Source organism: Carassius auratus, chromosome 31, assembly GCF_003368295.1.
Source record: "Carassius auratus strain Wakin chromosome 31, ASM336829v1, whole genome shotgun sequence".
Taxonomy (NCBI): domain Eukaryota; kingdom Metazoa; phylum Chordata; class Actinopteri; order Cypriniformes; family Cyprinidae; genus Carassius; species Carassius auratus.
Window position 1 is genome coordinate 10,074,208 of NC_039273.1, and position 14,320 is coordinate 10,088,527.

The 14,320-nt window shown below is 38.2% G+C and overlaps 1 protein-coding gene across 1 annotated transcript; it reads left to right on the forward strand.

The window, feature by feature from the left end:
* The first annotated feature begins 1,355 nt into the window (after positions 1 to 1,355).
* LOC113050506 (tyrosine-protein kinase receptor Tie-1-like) lies at positions 1,356 to 13,751 on the forward strand. Its single transcript, XM_026213514.1, has 23 exons — positions 1,356 to 1,616; positions 2,552 to 2,845; positions 3,304 to 3,414; positions 3,671 to 3,826; positions 3,924 to 4,055; positions 4,162 to 4,302; positions 5,082 to 5,210; positions 5,302 to 5,447; positions 5,603 to 5,747; positions 5,836 to 5,994; positions 6,119 to 6,256; positions 6,677 to 6,961; positions 7,125 to 7,415; positions 7,532 to 7,722; positions 7,890 to 8,100; positions 8,187 to 8,297; positions 8,454 to 8,644; positions 10,882 to 10,995; positions 11,124 to 11,194; positions 12,098 to 12,138; positions 12,223 to 12,319; positions 12,426 to 12,525; positions 13,014 to 13,751. Exons 1-23 carry the CDS (start codon positions 1,562 to 1,564, stop codon positions 13,083 to 13,085), a joined length of 3,381 nt encoding a protein of 1,126 aa, XP_026069299.1. The 5' UTR covers positions 1,356 to 1,561; the 3' UTR covers positions 13,086 to 13,751.
* Positions 13,752 to 14,320: the final 569 nt, after the last annotated feature.

Sequence of the window (14,320 nt, forward strand, 5' to 3'; positions counted from 1 at the left end):
GTGTGTGTGTGTGTGTGTGTGTGTGTGTGTGTGTGTTTGTGTGTGTGTGTGTGTGTGTGTGTTAGCTATATGCGCACTTAAAAATCAGGAACCATGTAGGATAATTACCTTTCAATAATATAATATAATATAATATAATATAATATAATATAATATAATATAATATAATATAATATAATATGATATAATATAATATAATATAATATAAGTGCAACTTTAGTTAGGTAATGGCACTGTAACAAGAAATCACAGTTCTGAATAAAATGAAAATGCAATAAAATAGATAATGGTGCTTCAGTTTTTATATGCATATGCAATTTTCTTATTCAGTCTATATTTTGTCTTTGTAATTTTGCATTTTGTTGTTCATGGTAATTTAAAAAAAGTGTATTGCTTGATTTGAAGGAAATTGTTATCTACATTTTATGTTTGTTACATTCAAGTTTTTTATTTGATTTATTTATTTATTCAAAGGAACGACCCAGCGGCCAGATGCAGGAAGCGCAATGAAGCATATGTTTGATCAATTTAGCCTTCTCAAATCTACACAACTTGCCTAAAATAAAATCGGATAAAAAAAATAATAATAATAAAAAAAAAAACACTTGGTAAACAAACAGGATGTGCATCCGAATACTGGCCTCATAGACACGATTAACATATTTATAGAATGCTTTGAATTACTAATTTAAAACCAAATAATTCAAATCTAAGACAAAAACTAATTCATAATGTAATCCGTAAAGAGACATTTCTCTCTTAACGGTGCATCCTGAGGAGATGGCGTTGAGATCTTTGTGACACTGACTCAAAAATTATAGTATCAGGAATAATAGTATTTTCGTAGTATAAGAAAAAATTCTATATTTTATTATATTATATCGTCTGAAGTTAATGTGAAAATTCCACCTATATTCTCAAAAAAACGTAGACTTGTTGACTTTTTTGAAACTCTGAATGATCGATTTCATGAAACATTGAGGATTCACTACTGGCGAATTATCTCACAACAAATTAATGAGCGTTAAAAAACTTATTTTCTATGTATCTTGATAAAATTGAAAGTAGGCACTTTGTAGTCACAAAGCAAAAAGCTGCAAACTTTATTTATTTATTTATTTTGCATATGGGACCGGGGCCTCGCATCATATGACTCCTTTAAATAACAATTTAGAAGTAAACGCTTTGCAGTGATATAATTAAAGAACATCCCTGATCTTGATGAACTGACCTTAAGTCATCAGACACAGCCAGTTTTGTGTAAGTGAAATTCAGTGAAAATACTTGTTGGACAAACAGTTCGATCTCTCTCTCTCCCTCTCTCCAATTCCCAACGCCTCTTCCTTCCTTTCCCACCCAAAGTATGAGTGTGGAGTAAGCAGAAGAGTTGAGTTTTCTCCGTGTCAACAGCACAGATTTCCACGCGCAGGGTGAATCAGTGCGCGTGCATTCACAATGATCGTAGAAATGCGCACTTACGCGCGGCGACGGCTGGCGAGCTGGAAAATCCCACTGGAATGACAAATTCATTTCTAACGGATTATTATCTGAGAGTGAACATATGACTACAGTCATGCTGCATTTAATCTGCCTCTTGTGGGTCGTCGACATATCTGGTAAGCAGTTGTTATACCAAAAAGTATTCAAAATATGTATTGATTGATTGGGAAAGTAAAATCGTTATGGGAAGCCGTGGCTAGTTGTCGCATAAAAAGTCATTTGTATGTCGGTTTTCAAATATTCTATACAGTATTTTGGTCTTTATATATTAGAATGATAGCTATTTGACAATTCTTGCTCACAATTCGCTTTTAAAACACTCCTTACAATGAGCATAATAGGTAAATTTAACTGAGAGTTTGAACTGTTTTCAAACAGTTTTCAATCGGTAATTTGTTAGATTTTTTTAATTGTATTTATTTTTTTATTTATTTTTGTAATATCCGGGTAAGTTATTACAATTTTTAATTATTGTCTTTAATTATTGGCCAGTACAGGTTCACCTTTGGCAAATTTAGCAACATATATCAACAGCCTTAATAGCAGATCAATATGTGTTCTAAATCGGACAACAACAGAGAAAAAGTTTTTTTTTTTTTTTCTGTACCCAACACTTTATGGCATGTGCCTATATAGATACTGACTTCACTGGAGTAAAAAAGTGTGACAACTAGCCCCGGGCTCCTCTACATGTTTTCATTATTTCGCACATGGGATCTAATGGTATTCATGGTGGAATGATGGCTTTAGATTCTCTGTTTCCTGATATTGTTCTTGTGTTGAGAAGGCCACATAGTGGCAGAAAGCCAGGGGAAATGTGTGAAAGCAGGAATGTGGATGTTCCTCTATGGTGCCTCCATTGTTGTTGGTATTTTTTTATCTTTATATTAATAAACAGAAAACTGTACTAAGTTCTAGAGGTTCAACGTTTCACACTTAAGAGATGATACTATTAATTTAATAACTTTCTAATTAATTGTTTTCCAATAGTTTTGCAATTGTTTTAGTAAATTGCATTGCATTAATATGTATGAAATGGTTCCTCTCTCAGATGCAGTCATGGATCTCACCATGACCTCTAACAGGGCCACATCTGCTCATCATTTCCGTCTCTCCTGCATTTCTGGAGAGCGTGACACAGACGGGATTCAGCTGAGCATCACAAAGGACAACAGCATTGTGCTCCGTGCAGATTCGCCACATTTTGATGTGCGGAGACCACAGACTAAAGAAGTGGTGGCTACTGGATTTACAGGCTTTGACCACAGTGGGATTTTCTACTGTCACTCAAAAAGGGGCTCTGACCAACCTGGCAGTGTTACTCTCATCAACAACTACAGCAAAAGTACAACACAAAATAAACATAACTTAAAGTTCACCCAAAAAATGTGTAAATGAAACTGTTATAATTTACTAACCATCATGTTGTTACAAACCTGTGTGATAAAAAAAAAAAAAACACTAAAGAAGATAGTTTGAAGAATGTTTCACTTGTTTCTGAGAGAGTGAGAATAAGAGTCAGTGGGTTCCAAAACAACATTGCATCCCACTGACTGTCTTTGAAATTACCCTAAATAAATAAAATAAAAATTACCCTTGAGACATTTTTTAAAACTCTCTGTTTTGTTTTCTTTAGAAGAAAGAAAGTCATACAAGTTTGAAATGACATGAGGGTGAGTAAATAATGACTGAATTGTCATTTCTGAGTGAAAGCATAGGTCCTGAACCCTGCAGGACACTGAGTTCAGCTCCAAACCTAATCAAACACACCTGAACCAGATTATTATTATTATGTGTTTTAAGGTCACTTCAAGCCAGTGAGTGTCACTCTGATGGCCAGTAAAGGAGACGAAGTGAAACTAATCATGGACGTTGTTGGGACAGAAAGACGAGACATTACTTGGAAATTCAATGGTCAGTATAGCTTTAATCTTATTCTTTACTATTAAGCAAGATTCATGTGTAAAGAGCATGTATGCATCATTTTATGCATATTAGTACAGCGATTTACGATTTATAAATTGTATACATAAAAAAATCAAAAATGAGATGCAGAAAAACAAAGAAGATCCAGCGGGATGTTTCCAACAAGATGATCAGTAAATGAAGGCGCAAAAGATCAGTAAATGAATGAGCAATTTACAAGCAAGAAAATTCTGATTTGCTTTAGGTAACTACTTCTACATGACTCCTATTGCTGATGTCCAGAACAGCACAGCAGTTCTAGATCTGATGAAAGTTGATGAAAACAATGCAGGGATTTACAGTGTCAACTATGTTGGAGAAAGTGCTCTTTATAGTGGCTGGATCCGCCTCATCGTTCGTGGTAAGATAATCAGTGTCATATAACTCTTTTTAAACATATTCAAAACTTTGGATTCTCTATTCTAGTGCTTGATTTTTGTTACCTGTGTATGTTCTAGCATGTCCAAAGAATAAATGGGGCTCCGACTGTGACAAAGATTGTCCCGAGTGCTTGAATGGAGGCGTGTGCCATGACAAAGTTGGAGATTGTGTTTGCCCACCGGGGTTTATGGGAATGCGCTGTGAGACAGGTAAATGGAAACCATTTATATGAAACTGATCATTTGCATCTGTAGAGACTATTCATTTAAGAACTTAAACACACAAATCATTTTTTTTCTGTTTTTGGTCTTGCAGCCTGTCGAGAAGGGATGTTTGGTAGGAACTGCCAGGAATCCTGTAAGTCGGAGAATGGATGCCAGGGCTTGAGTTTCTGTCTCTCGGATCCCTACGGCTGTTCTTGTGCCAGCGGCTGGCATGGAGATCGCTGTCGTAAACGTGAGTTTAACTTAAGATCCTTGTATATAAGAACCGTTCCCTTCATGCAGAGTATCATCTGGAGCCAGCAGAAAGGATTCAGTTCTAAATGAAAGTTTAAACAGGTGCTGCTGGGATGTGTCAGTAAAAAATCAGCTTCCAATAATCTGACCAAGATAAGCATTTCTTGCTGCTCTGTCCATTTGTTTTAGACTTTGTGAAAGCCAGTTTCCACCTCAGAGTAAATAAAACGTGTAATTGTGAGATAAAGTTTAAAATAACACACAAAAAAAAAAGAATTCACACTGTAACATTGTGAAATACAAAATTGCAAATACAGGAAATAGCCACAATTATGAGAAATAAAGCTGAAACGGAGTGATATAAAGTCGAATTGTGTGATATATTGTCACATTGTGAAATACAAAGCTGCAATTATAAGAACAGAAGGTTGCAACTGTGAAAAGATGTGTGGAAGTCACATTTCTGAAAAATAGTCGGCACAACTAAGATAAATAATGTTGCAATGCGATATAAAGCAAGATAATGTGCAACAGTAAGAATTACAAGAAATAAGATAGTAATTGTAAGATAAAAAGTCTCCATTTCGAGAAATAATGTTGCAGTTGTGATGTATGAAGACACACTTGTGGAAGAAAAAAACACTCACATAAATTTCATGAGGTCAGAGCTCAGACACTAAAACATAATGACTTACTGAATCCTTCTAAAATGCTTGTTGTCATGCTTAATTGTTGAAATATACAATAAAAACAGGATTTCCAACGTTATTTTCATAGCCTGTCCTGAAGGAATGTACGGCGCTGACTGTCTTTTAAGTTGCAACTGCAAGAACAGAGGCAAATGCAGTCGATTCAGTGGCTGCCAATGTCCTACAGGCTGGAGAGGGCAATACTGTGAGAAATCAGGTCAGGCTTCAAAATTACTTTTCCATCTACTCAAAAAAATCTGACGTTTATTCCTCTTGGCGCCGTTTGTCTAACCTTATCCTTCTTTCAGATCGTGCACCAGAGATTTTGGACATGGCCAGTAACCTGGAGGGAAACTTGAACTCCAGCTACAAGATCACATGTTCTGCAACAGGCCATCCACTGCCTAGCCACATGAGTATTGAGCTACGCAAGCTGGAAAGCACCGTTCTTAAGGTGAAAGGGTCATAAGAATCTTAAGGAGAAGTTGAAGTTGGAAAAAAGGAATGCTTATAAAATGAAAAGTTACAAAGTAGTAATGTTGTGCCTAATGTGTTGTGTCTTTCTAATGTGGCTACTATCTTTATGATTGTCTGCTGTTGATTTCTCAGGCATCCCACACTACCATGGACTCCAAAAAAAGCACAGCTCACTTTGAGATCCCAAGGCTGTCTGCGGAGCATAATGGTTTGTGGGAATGTCGAGTCTCCACCAATGGTGGGCAGGATTCCTTCAAGTTTACCTTAACTGTGAAAGGTGAGATTCAGTTTAAAATTGATTCACACTAACAATGTTCTTTTTTTAAGCTGAAAGACCCTTAAACTTGCACTTTGTTGTGAACTAGAGCCACCCTACCCAACCACTGCTCCTAAACTGCTGTCGAGGAGCAGCAAACAACTGGTTGTAAAGCCAGTGGACACTTATGCGGGTGATAGTCCCATTATTTCCACTAAGCTGCTTTACAAGTCAGTGGATACAGAAGACTCCTGGTCCTCCATTATAGGTAACTCTGTCAAAATCACTTCTTGTTTTAGGAATTACTAGTGTTCATTCTGACATGTAGAATCATATAAATATATGTAATAAAAATAATACAATTTATAATCTTTTTTTTTTTTCAAATGAAGTGTATGGCAGCGATCAAATCACATTATCGAACCTGAAGCCCTCAACCAGATACCATGTCCGTGTACAACTCACTCGCCCAGGGGATGGAGGAGAAGGTCCGTTGGGTCCAGAGGCAATCATGGAGACTGACTGCCCAGGTGAGAATCAATTCTCCTAGAACTAAGAATTGGTTGTAGGGAAAGATTGGGCCAAATGCCTCATTTAAGAACATATTTAGAGTTTAACAATGACTATGTATAGGGTGTACAAATTTGCCACATTACTGGGTTAAGAAGCCCCCTAGCTGTGGCAATAAGACCCCTTCAGTAAACTTGCACCAGTGCATTTGATGCATGTAAAATACATCATAAACCTAAATCTAATAAGAGGCATTATAATATTTATTAAATAATTAAAACATTATCAATAACATACCACTCTCCCACTTCTGAGGTTGTCATCTTACCCCTGTTGTCTAACCAATGTTATTTTAGTGTTATTTATATACTATCATAGTATTTAGTAATGTGTTGAATTTAGTTAGTATTTTTTTCTGATTGCGTATTGTGTGCCACTAGAGCCCACGGCCAGGCCGGAGATTAATGCCTGCTCACTGGAGGGCCGTAATGCCACCATCAGGTGGTCCCTGATTGGTACGTCCCGAGAAGCCACTGGCTTTTTAATACAGCTCATTGGACCACATGGAGAGAAGCTGCAAGAGGAAACCACCTTGCTTAATGTGCTCTCCATCAAGCTCTACAATCTGGAGTATACCAGGGACTACCAAGTGGTCGTCAGGCTGATAAACTGTGGCAGCCATGGGCCCCCTTCAAAGCCCCACCATATTCACATCTATAAGAAGGGTAAAAAGAAATTTTTCATGTCCCCAAGTAGGCGCAAGTAGGTGACTGACTATAAAATAGGGCATGAATGTTAGACAGGATGTGGTGGAAACTAATAACTCCCAAGTGTTTCAGAGTGTGAAATGAAACTGAAGTGGCAAAATTACGTATGATCTCTCTCCAGGTCCTTCTTCTCCAAGGAACGTCCAGGCAGATGCTCTGTCCATCAATGCAGTCAGGCTTCACTGGCATCCACCTGAGGACCCCAATGGAGGCATTGTGAAATACAGTATTGAATACCAGGCAGTGGGTCAGAGCAGCTTTCACTCTTGGGTGGACACAGACGATGGCAACAAAACCATGAAGGATGTGACATCCCTCAATGGGAGCACATTATACCAGTTCAGGGTGAGGGCTTTCTCCAAGGTGCCAGGGGATTGGAGTAAGTTTGTACAAGCCAGGACACGTGGAGACGGTAAGTGACAAGAGAGAATAAACGAGTAAAAATAAAAAATAAAGCCAAAATATGAAGTTAAAAGCTATTCTAAAATGCACTTTTAAAAAGGCACTTGCTGTTTTTATATTAACAAGGATTGTCAAGCTATATTCCCACCACTCAGCAAGTTGGACGACCAATGGCTGAGGATCATCAGCTTCTTTGGGCTGTAGTTGGGTCAGTGGCTGTGACCTGTGTGACCATCCTTCTGGCCCTTTTGATTCTCTTCTACATTCATAAATCTGTCTTTAAACGAAAACGTACATTCACCTATCAGTCTGTATCGGTGAGCAGACACTTTATTTCTACTCTTATGTTTGCATATGTACAGTGGCAGCAAAAAATAATGTGTGGTCATAAACTTTATATTTTAATGATTCAACATAGTGGGATAGTTGCATCTACTTTATCAATATATCAAGAATAAATACATAAATAAACTCTCATTCTCAGGGAGAAGAGACAATCTTACAGTTCAACTCAGGAACTCTCACACTGACCCGGCGACCGAAACCTTCTACAGAGCCCCTCACCTATCCCATACTGGAATGGGAGGACATTAAGTTTGAGGATGTCATTGGAGAAGGGAACTTTGGTCAGGTCCTCAAAGCTATGGTCAAAAAAGATGGTATAAAAATGAGTGCTGCAATTAAAATGCTCAAGGGTAAGAACACAAGCCAACAGAGCATTGTTAGCCAAGGTCTGAATTACATGCGTGTGATTTTGTGTGTCCATTGTGTGAACCTGCAGAGTTCTCCTCAGAGAATGACCATCGAGACTTTGCTGGTGAATTAGAAGTGCTGTGTAAATTGGGACAGCATCCAAACATAATTAATCTAATCGGTGCCTGTGAAAACAGAGGTGAGTGCACCAGACTAGAGGACTACAAGTGTTTGACATAGTAATGTTATTAAGGCTTCATATCAGTTTTGTCTAAGTACTTTATTTGGCACAGATGCCATATGAACTTCTCTCTATTAAATAGTGCTGACATGTAACAGGTAATGTTATCCACAGGTTACCTTTACATAGCAATTGAATTTGCACCTTACGGAAACCTTTTGGACTTCCTAAGAAAGAGTCGTGTCCTAGAGACTGATCCTGCCTTTGCCAAAGAGCATGGAACTGCCTCCACACTCACCTCCCAGCAGCTCTTGCAGTTTGCTGCTGATGTAGCAACTGGCATGCATTACCTAAGTGACAAACAGGTATATATATTTTTGTTTTGTTTTTTGTTTTTCAGATTATGGAGGTAATATTTAAGAATCCATATGTGGATGGGCAAAATTAAGGGAATAGTTCACTCAAAAATGATAATTTACCTAAAATATACTCACCCTTGGGCCATCCATAATGTAGATGAGCTTGGTTCTTCATCTTCATAAATTTAGCATTACATCATTTGCTCACCATTGGATCTTTGCAATGAAAGTGCTTTGCTGAGACCACTGTTTCTCACACATGCAAAGAAAGAGAGCGAGAGTTGTACAAACCGTACACTAAATCGATAAGTATGTAAGCCATATTCTTCTAAATCGATAAATATGTAAACCATATTCTTCATTGTATTTTCCTGTCAAAATAACAAAGTTCATTTGGAATTATTCAGCTTTTAAGAAAAAACAGAAGATATGCCTGTTCCCTTCAAGGGAACTTTGAACTGCATCCTCTAGGGGTTGCTATGGGGAATGCCTCGATGTGACCCGTGTCTGAAGCGTACATTAAAAAAACAACAACAACAACACGATGGCCGGCGACAGCATATGATTTCACTACCAGTATGACAAAATGGTTACAAAGTAACCACCTTACTGATGGTCCGGACTCAAGGCTTCTTTGGGCTTCACTTCTTGAAAGGATTCAAGAATCCTTCAGGATTTCTATGAACATGCTGTAGGTCGAGCCACCTCTCAGCTGACAGCTGGGTGTTATGCTCCTTCAGCTAGATAACTTACTGCTAACCAGAATATGAGTATTGTTAGCCAAGGTCTAATATGAGTTGGCGACTCCTCACGAATTGTTCTATGGGATGTGCCATTTCCATCTATGTGCGCTCTGTATATGATATGGACGGCTCCCTCAGAGTGCCACGGTCACATAAAGTCTCTAGGTCTGTCTGGTAAAATGTATCTTTAAAATCCATGTTATGGTAAGTGAGCACGCAAAGTGTCTGTGTTTTATATAAACTATGCTTTGGTAAGTTCGCACATCAAATCCTTTGTGGTAGGGGTTATGCGCTGCAGCTTTGTGACCTTTCTTTGAGTCGGTCAGGCCCCTGTTCCACCTTGGGCACCACTCTTCCTATGTATCCTCAATGATACCTACTTTGACAGGGTGTTTCTACTAGGGGTCTGTTGAGACAGTTCCTTCAGCAAGCTCATGCAGAGCAAGCGGTAGCCCCCTGGGTGACAGGCCAAGACCTAGTTACGATTCTAGAAGCTTGGTCATATCTCTTTAAAGCAATCTCTTCCTGAAACCAAGCCTTTAAGCTCTACCCCGGGCCCAGGACTACTGGCCCTAACAGGCAAGTTTATGGGCTATGTAGCTTAGGCCTTTGGCTGTAGGGAATAATGTCACTGACCGCCATCTAACCATCCCATGGGTAACTCCCTTGAAGATTTGATACATTACTCAGCGCTCATCTGTGGTTTGGCATGCACTCCCTTCAGCATGGTGGCATGGGTATACCATTCTCCATTGCGACCCCTGAGGGCACAGTTTAAAGTACCCTTGAAAGGGAACATCTCAGGTTACATATGTAATCATGGTTCCCTGAGTAAAGAACGAGACAACGAGTCCTCTAGTTTCCTTGCTATGCTTCGGACGCAAGCTTCAGATGAAGAAGCGGATGACGTGTTCTCCTGGTGCCTCTTTATACTGTGGTCACACATGTAGTGACGTCATAGGCTGTCGCTGGCCAATGTGTGTTATTGTTGTTTTCTATGTTTGCTTCAGACTCGGGTCACATCGAGGCATTCCCCATAGTGACCCCTAAAAGACCCCAGTGTCTCATTCCCTATGTGTGTGTGTGTGTGTGTGTGTGTATGTGTATATATATTTATATGTATATATGTGTGTATATATGTATGTGTGTGTGTGCGTGTACCCATGTAAAATAGAATATCAGTCTGGCGACTAAACTAAAAACTTTACTAGCCAATGGCAATTATATTGCCAAGATGTGCGTAGAGGGTTGTAAACAGCTGATTTTCACATTTTCAGCACATTTTTGGATGGTATATTCCCTTCCATGCAGTTTGCTTAAATATTAGTCTTAAATGTCAATAATTTTTGAAATTATTAATTACTATTAAATATTTTATTTTATTTATATTTTTGTATGTATTGTTCAGTAGAACTAGGCCATTGTAGATTTTGTGCCACATTAATATTACTACTACATGGCCTAACTTCATGTCTGGTTATCTTGTTTGTGTATAAACAGTTCATTCACAGAGATTTGGCAGCCAGAAATGTACTCGTGGGAGAAAGCCTAGTTGCTAAAATCGCCGATTTTGGCCTCTCACGTGGCGAGGAGTTGTATGTGAAAAAGACCATGGTGAGGACCATATCTGTTAGCTATGAGATGATAAAACTAATTTCCTTTTACTTACTCAGCCTGTTGAGTCCATAGTGTATCTATATTACTCATAAAACTTCTTGAATGTTGCTCTCTCTCTGTCTCAGGGAAGACTGCCTGTGCGATGGATGGCTATCGAGTCACTAAACTACAGTGTCTACACCACAAAGAGTGATGTGTAAGTACATCCTATAAATTGTGTTTTTTTACACATATGAACATTGCCTTGAACATCTCATGCTTATTAACTGAACTTTAAATGTTATTGCCTGACACTTTATTTTCTAAGAAAAATGTGACAAAGGAATTCATTGTTGATTAAATATTTGAAAAGACAAAGTGCTACGGCATCCCTAAATTTCAATCCAAAACAACATGTCTTCATCCTTCCAAATTTTTAATGGACAACTGATAAATAAGCAGGAAGGAACTGATAACCCCAACCAGGAAGCTCAAATTTAGAGTAGCAAGTTCCACAAGACCACAGTCCTCTGTCAAAATAACCTTTTTTTACCCACTAAAGAACACTGCGCACTGAAGATTTTGAAAACAATATGACCAGCATGAGATACAAACATAGTTTTCTCCCTCAGCCTGTTACTGATTTCCTTCAAAGCATGGAGTGATTGTCACAGTCACACATCAGTGCTAGCTGAAACATATACTGTAGTTATCTACAGTAGTAGTGGATTACTTTTACTTTTCTTACCAGCATGTTTAATTACAGACCACCCCCCATAACTGCTCTAATAATTACACTACCATATGGGATCAATACTTTTTTTTTTTCTCTCAAATAAATTGAATACTTTTCGGCTGTTTCTAAATATAAATATATCAAATACTAAAATATATTAAAACAGAAATCGTATTGAAATAATTATAATAATATTTTACAATATTACTGTTTTTAATGTATTTTTCATCAAATAAATGCAGCCTTGAAAGCTGTTTCTAAACACAAGAATGTGGCTTGTGTACATGGCAAACAATGTAGTCATAAGCATTGACTTTTTCTACAGATCTTTTTCTTCTTAAACCTGGTTATTTTCTAATTAAAATATCTGCCTTGGTTTTTCAGGTGGTCTTTTGGAGTTCTTCTGTGGGAAATAGTAAGTTTAGGTAAGTTGAGTTAAATAGCTTGTTGTCTACTACATTATAAAGATGCTTCAGCCAGATGAATGCTATTAATCTGTTCTCTTCAAGGTGGGACACCATACTGTGGGATGACCTGTGCTGAGCTCTATGAGAAGCTTCCTCAGGGCTACAGAATGGAGCAGCCCAGGAACTGTGATGATGAAGTGTAAGCACAGACGTTCATGTGTTCTTGTAGTCACTTTCCATACTGATTGACTGCAGTCGTATTAATTATTGGAATTATAATCACTGATATATAATTATCCATGCAGGTATGAACTTATGAGGCAGTGTTGGCGAGACAGACCCTACGAGCGACCACCATTTTCACAAATATCTGTTCAGCTCAATAGGATGCAAGAGGCACGGAAGGTAGGGAAAAAAAACATACTGATGCTTGCATATGTAAAACTCAGAACACCATGTGGAGGCTTTGTGGGTGGTTACCAGAGGAACTGCTGTGTGGTTATAGGTGGTTGCTAGGTGGTTTCAGTTTGATTTGATCAGAAATACAGTTAAAATAGTAATATTGTTAAATATGATTACAATTCAAAAGAGCTGTTCTCTATTTTAATATAGTTTAAATTACAATTACTTCCTGTGATGGCAAAGCTGAACAGCCATTACTCCAGTCTTCAGTGTCACATGATGCTTCAGAAATAATACTAATTTCAATATTGAAAACTGCTTAATATTTTTGTGGAAACCACAAAACATGATTTTTCAGGATTCTTTGATGAACAGAAAGTTAAATATAACAGCATTTATTTGAAATAGAAAAGGTGTGGCAGTAGCAGACACATAGAAGTTCCGTCTGCATGTAGCCATCAACCAACCTCCAATTCTCATCTTCCATCCAGGCCTATGTCAACATGGCTCTCTTCGAGAACTTCACTTATGCTGGAATAGATGCTACAGCTGAAGAGGCCTGACTACCAGTCCCCCCAGACCCAAGAAGGGTTCATAACCCAAGGGAAGCTCATCGAGCTTTGCGCTACTGTCACTCCCCTGCGGCCAGGTTCCATCATTCAAAGAGACCCTCAACCAAGACCACATGGCTATAGAGAACAGACTGTGAAAGGACACTCTCATGAGCTGTGACTCTAGATTCTGTAAGTATTCATATCTCAGGACATGCTGGATTACTCAAGAGGAAATGGAACCTACAATATAAGCTACAGATGTAGTACACTGGGTCTGTGGGGATCTGGACCATGCATTGAACTCTTTTTCCATCATTTATTGGGAGAATCATTGTGTGAGATTGTTGAAATGGACATACATCATATACAGTTCATTCAGTGGACAATAAACGCCAGTTATAGTCAATGTAGCACTTGAGAAAGCAATGTATTTTCCTTATTGAAACTCATTTGTGCAGCTTGAGTGAGTTCTGTACATAATGTTTATGTTGTTTAAAAAGCAACTAAAGATTTTTAAGATCTTTTTAAATGTTTTTTTTTTACATATGACATATGTATGACATGCTATAGCCATCCTGTAATCATTTAAAGAATGTTAAGAGAATGTCTTCACTTGGATAAATAAAGCATCTATGTGGTGAGGGGACTCATCACAGAGGCATTTGGAGACAACCATAGATTATGATATGGAACAGAAAGTACTCACTCTTTCTTTCGCTCCTTTAAGACCAAGGGTTGAGGTCAGGCCTCTTCCCTGCTGCAGCTTGCTGATCTGTCAAGGGTATTTCCTCCTATTCTGCCACAGGACCAGGAGCTGTCAGTCAGTGTATGGCAACTCAGTTTCCTCCAACTCACACACACACAACAGACAGCCTCCCACCCCAACCCCCTTAAACGCCACAGTCAAGTATTCCATTTAATACTATATTATATCTACATAAGGAGTTATAGGCATCATTATGTTTACATTTGACCAAATTTCATGATATTCATCATAACTGGACTCCACAAAGAAATTGCATTATTGCACTTCTCATGGTTCGAAAGACATAGTACCAAAAAAGGAACTCAAGATTAGGATTTGAAAATCTCATGCCTTCAATCGGTTTATATTTCTTCTACACATTTTACTGTGTAATATAATATACAGGCTTTTTTAAACTCGATTGTGCTCGATTATACATGTGCGTGTGAAGGAAGCACTTTGTCAGTACGGGTGCCTGCCTCAGTCCCCAGTGCAACCA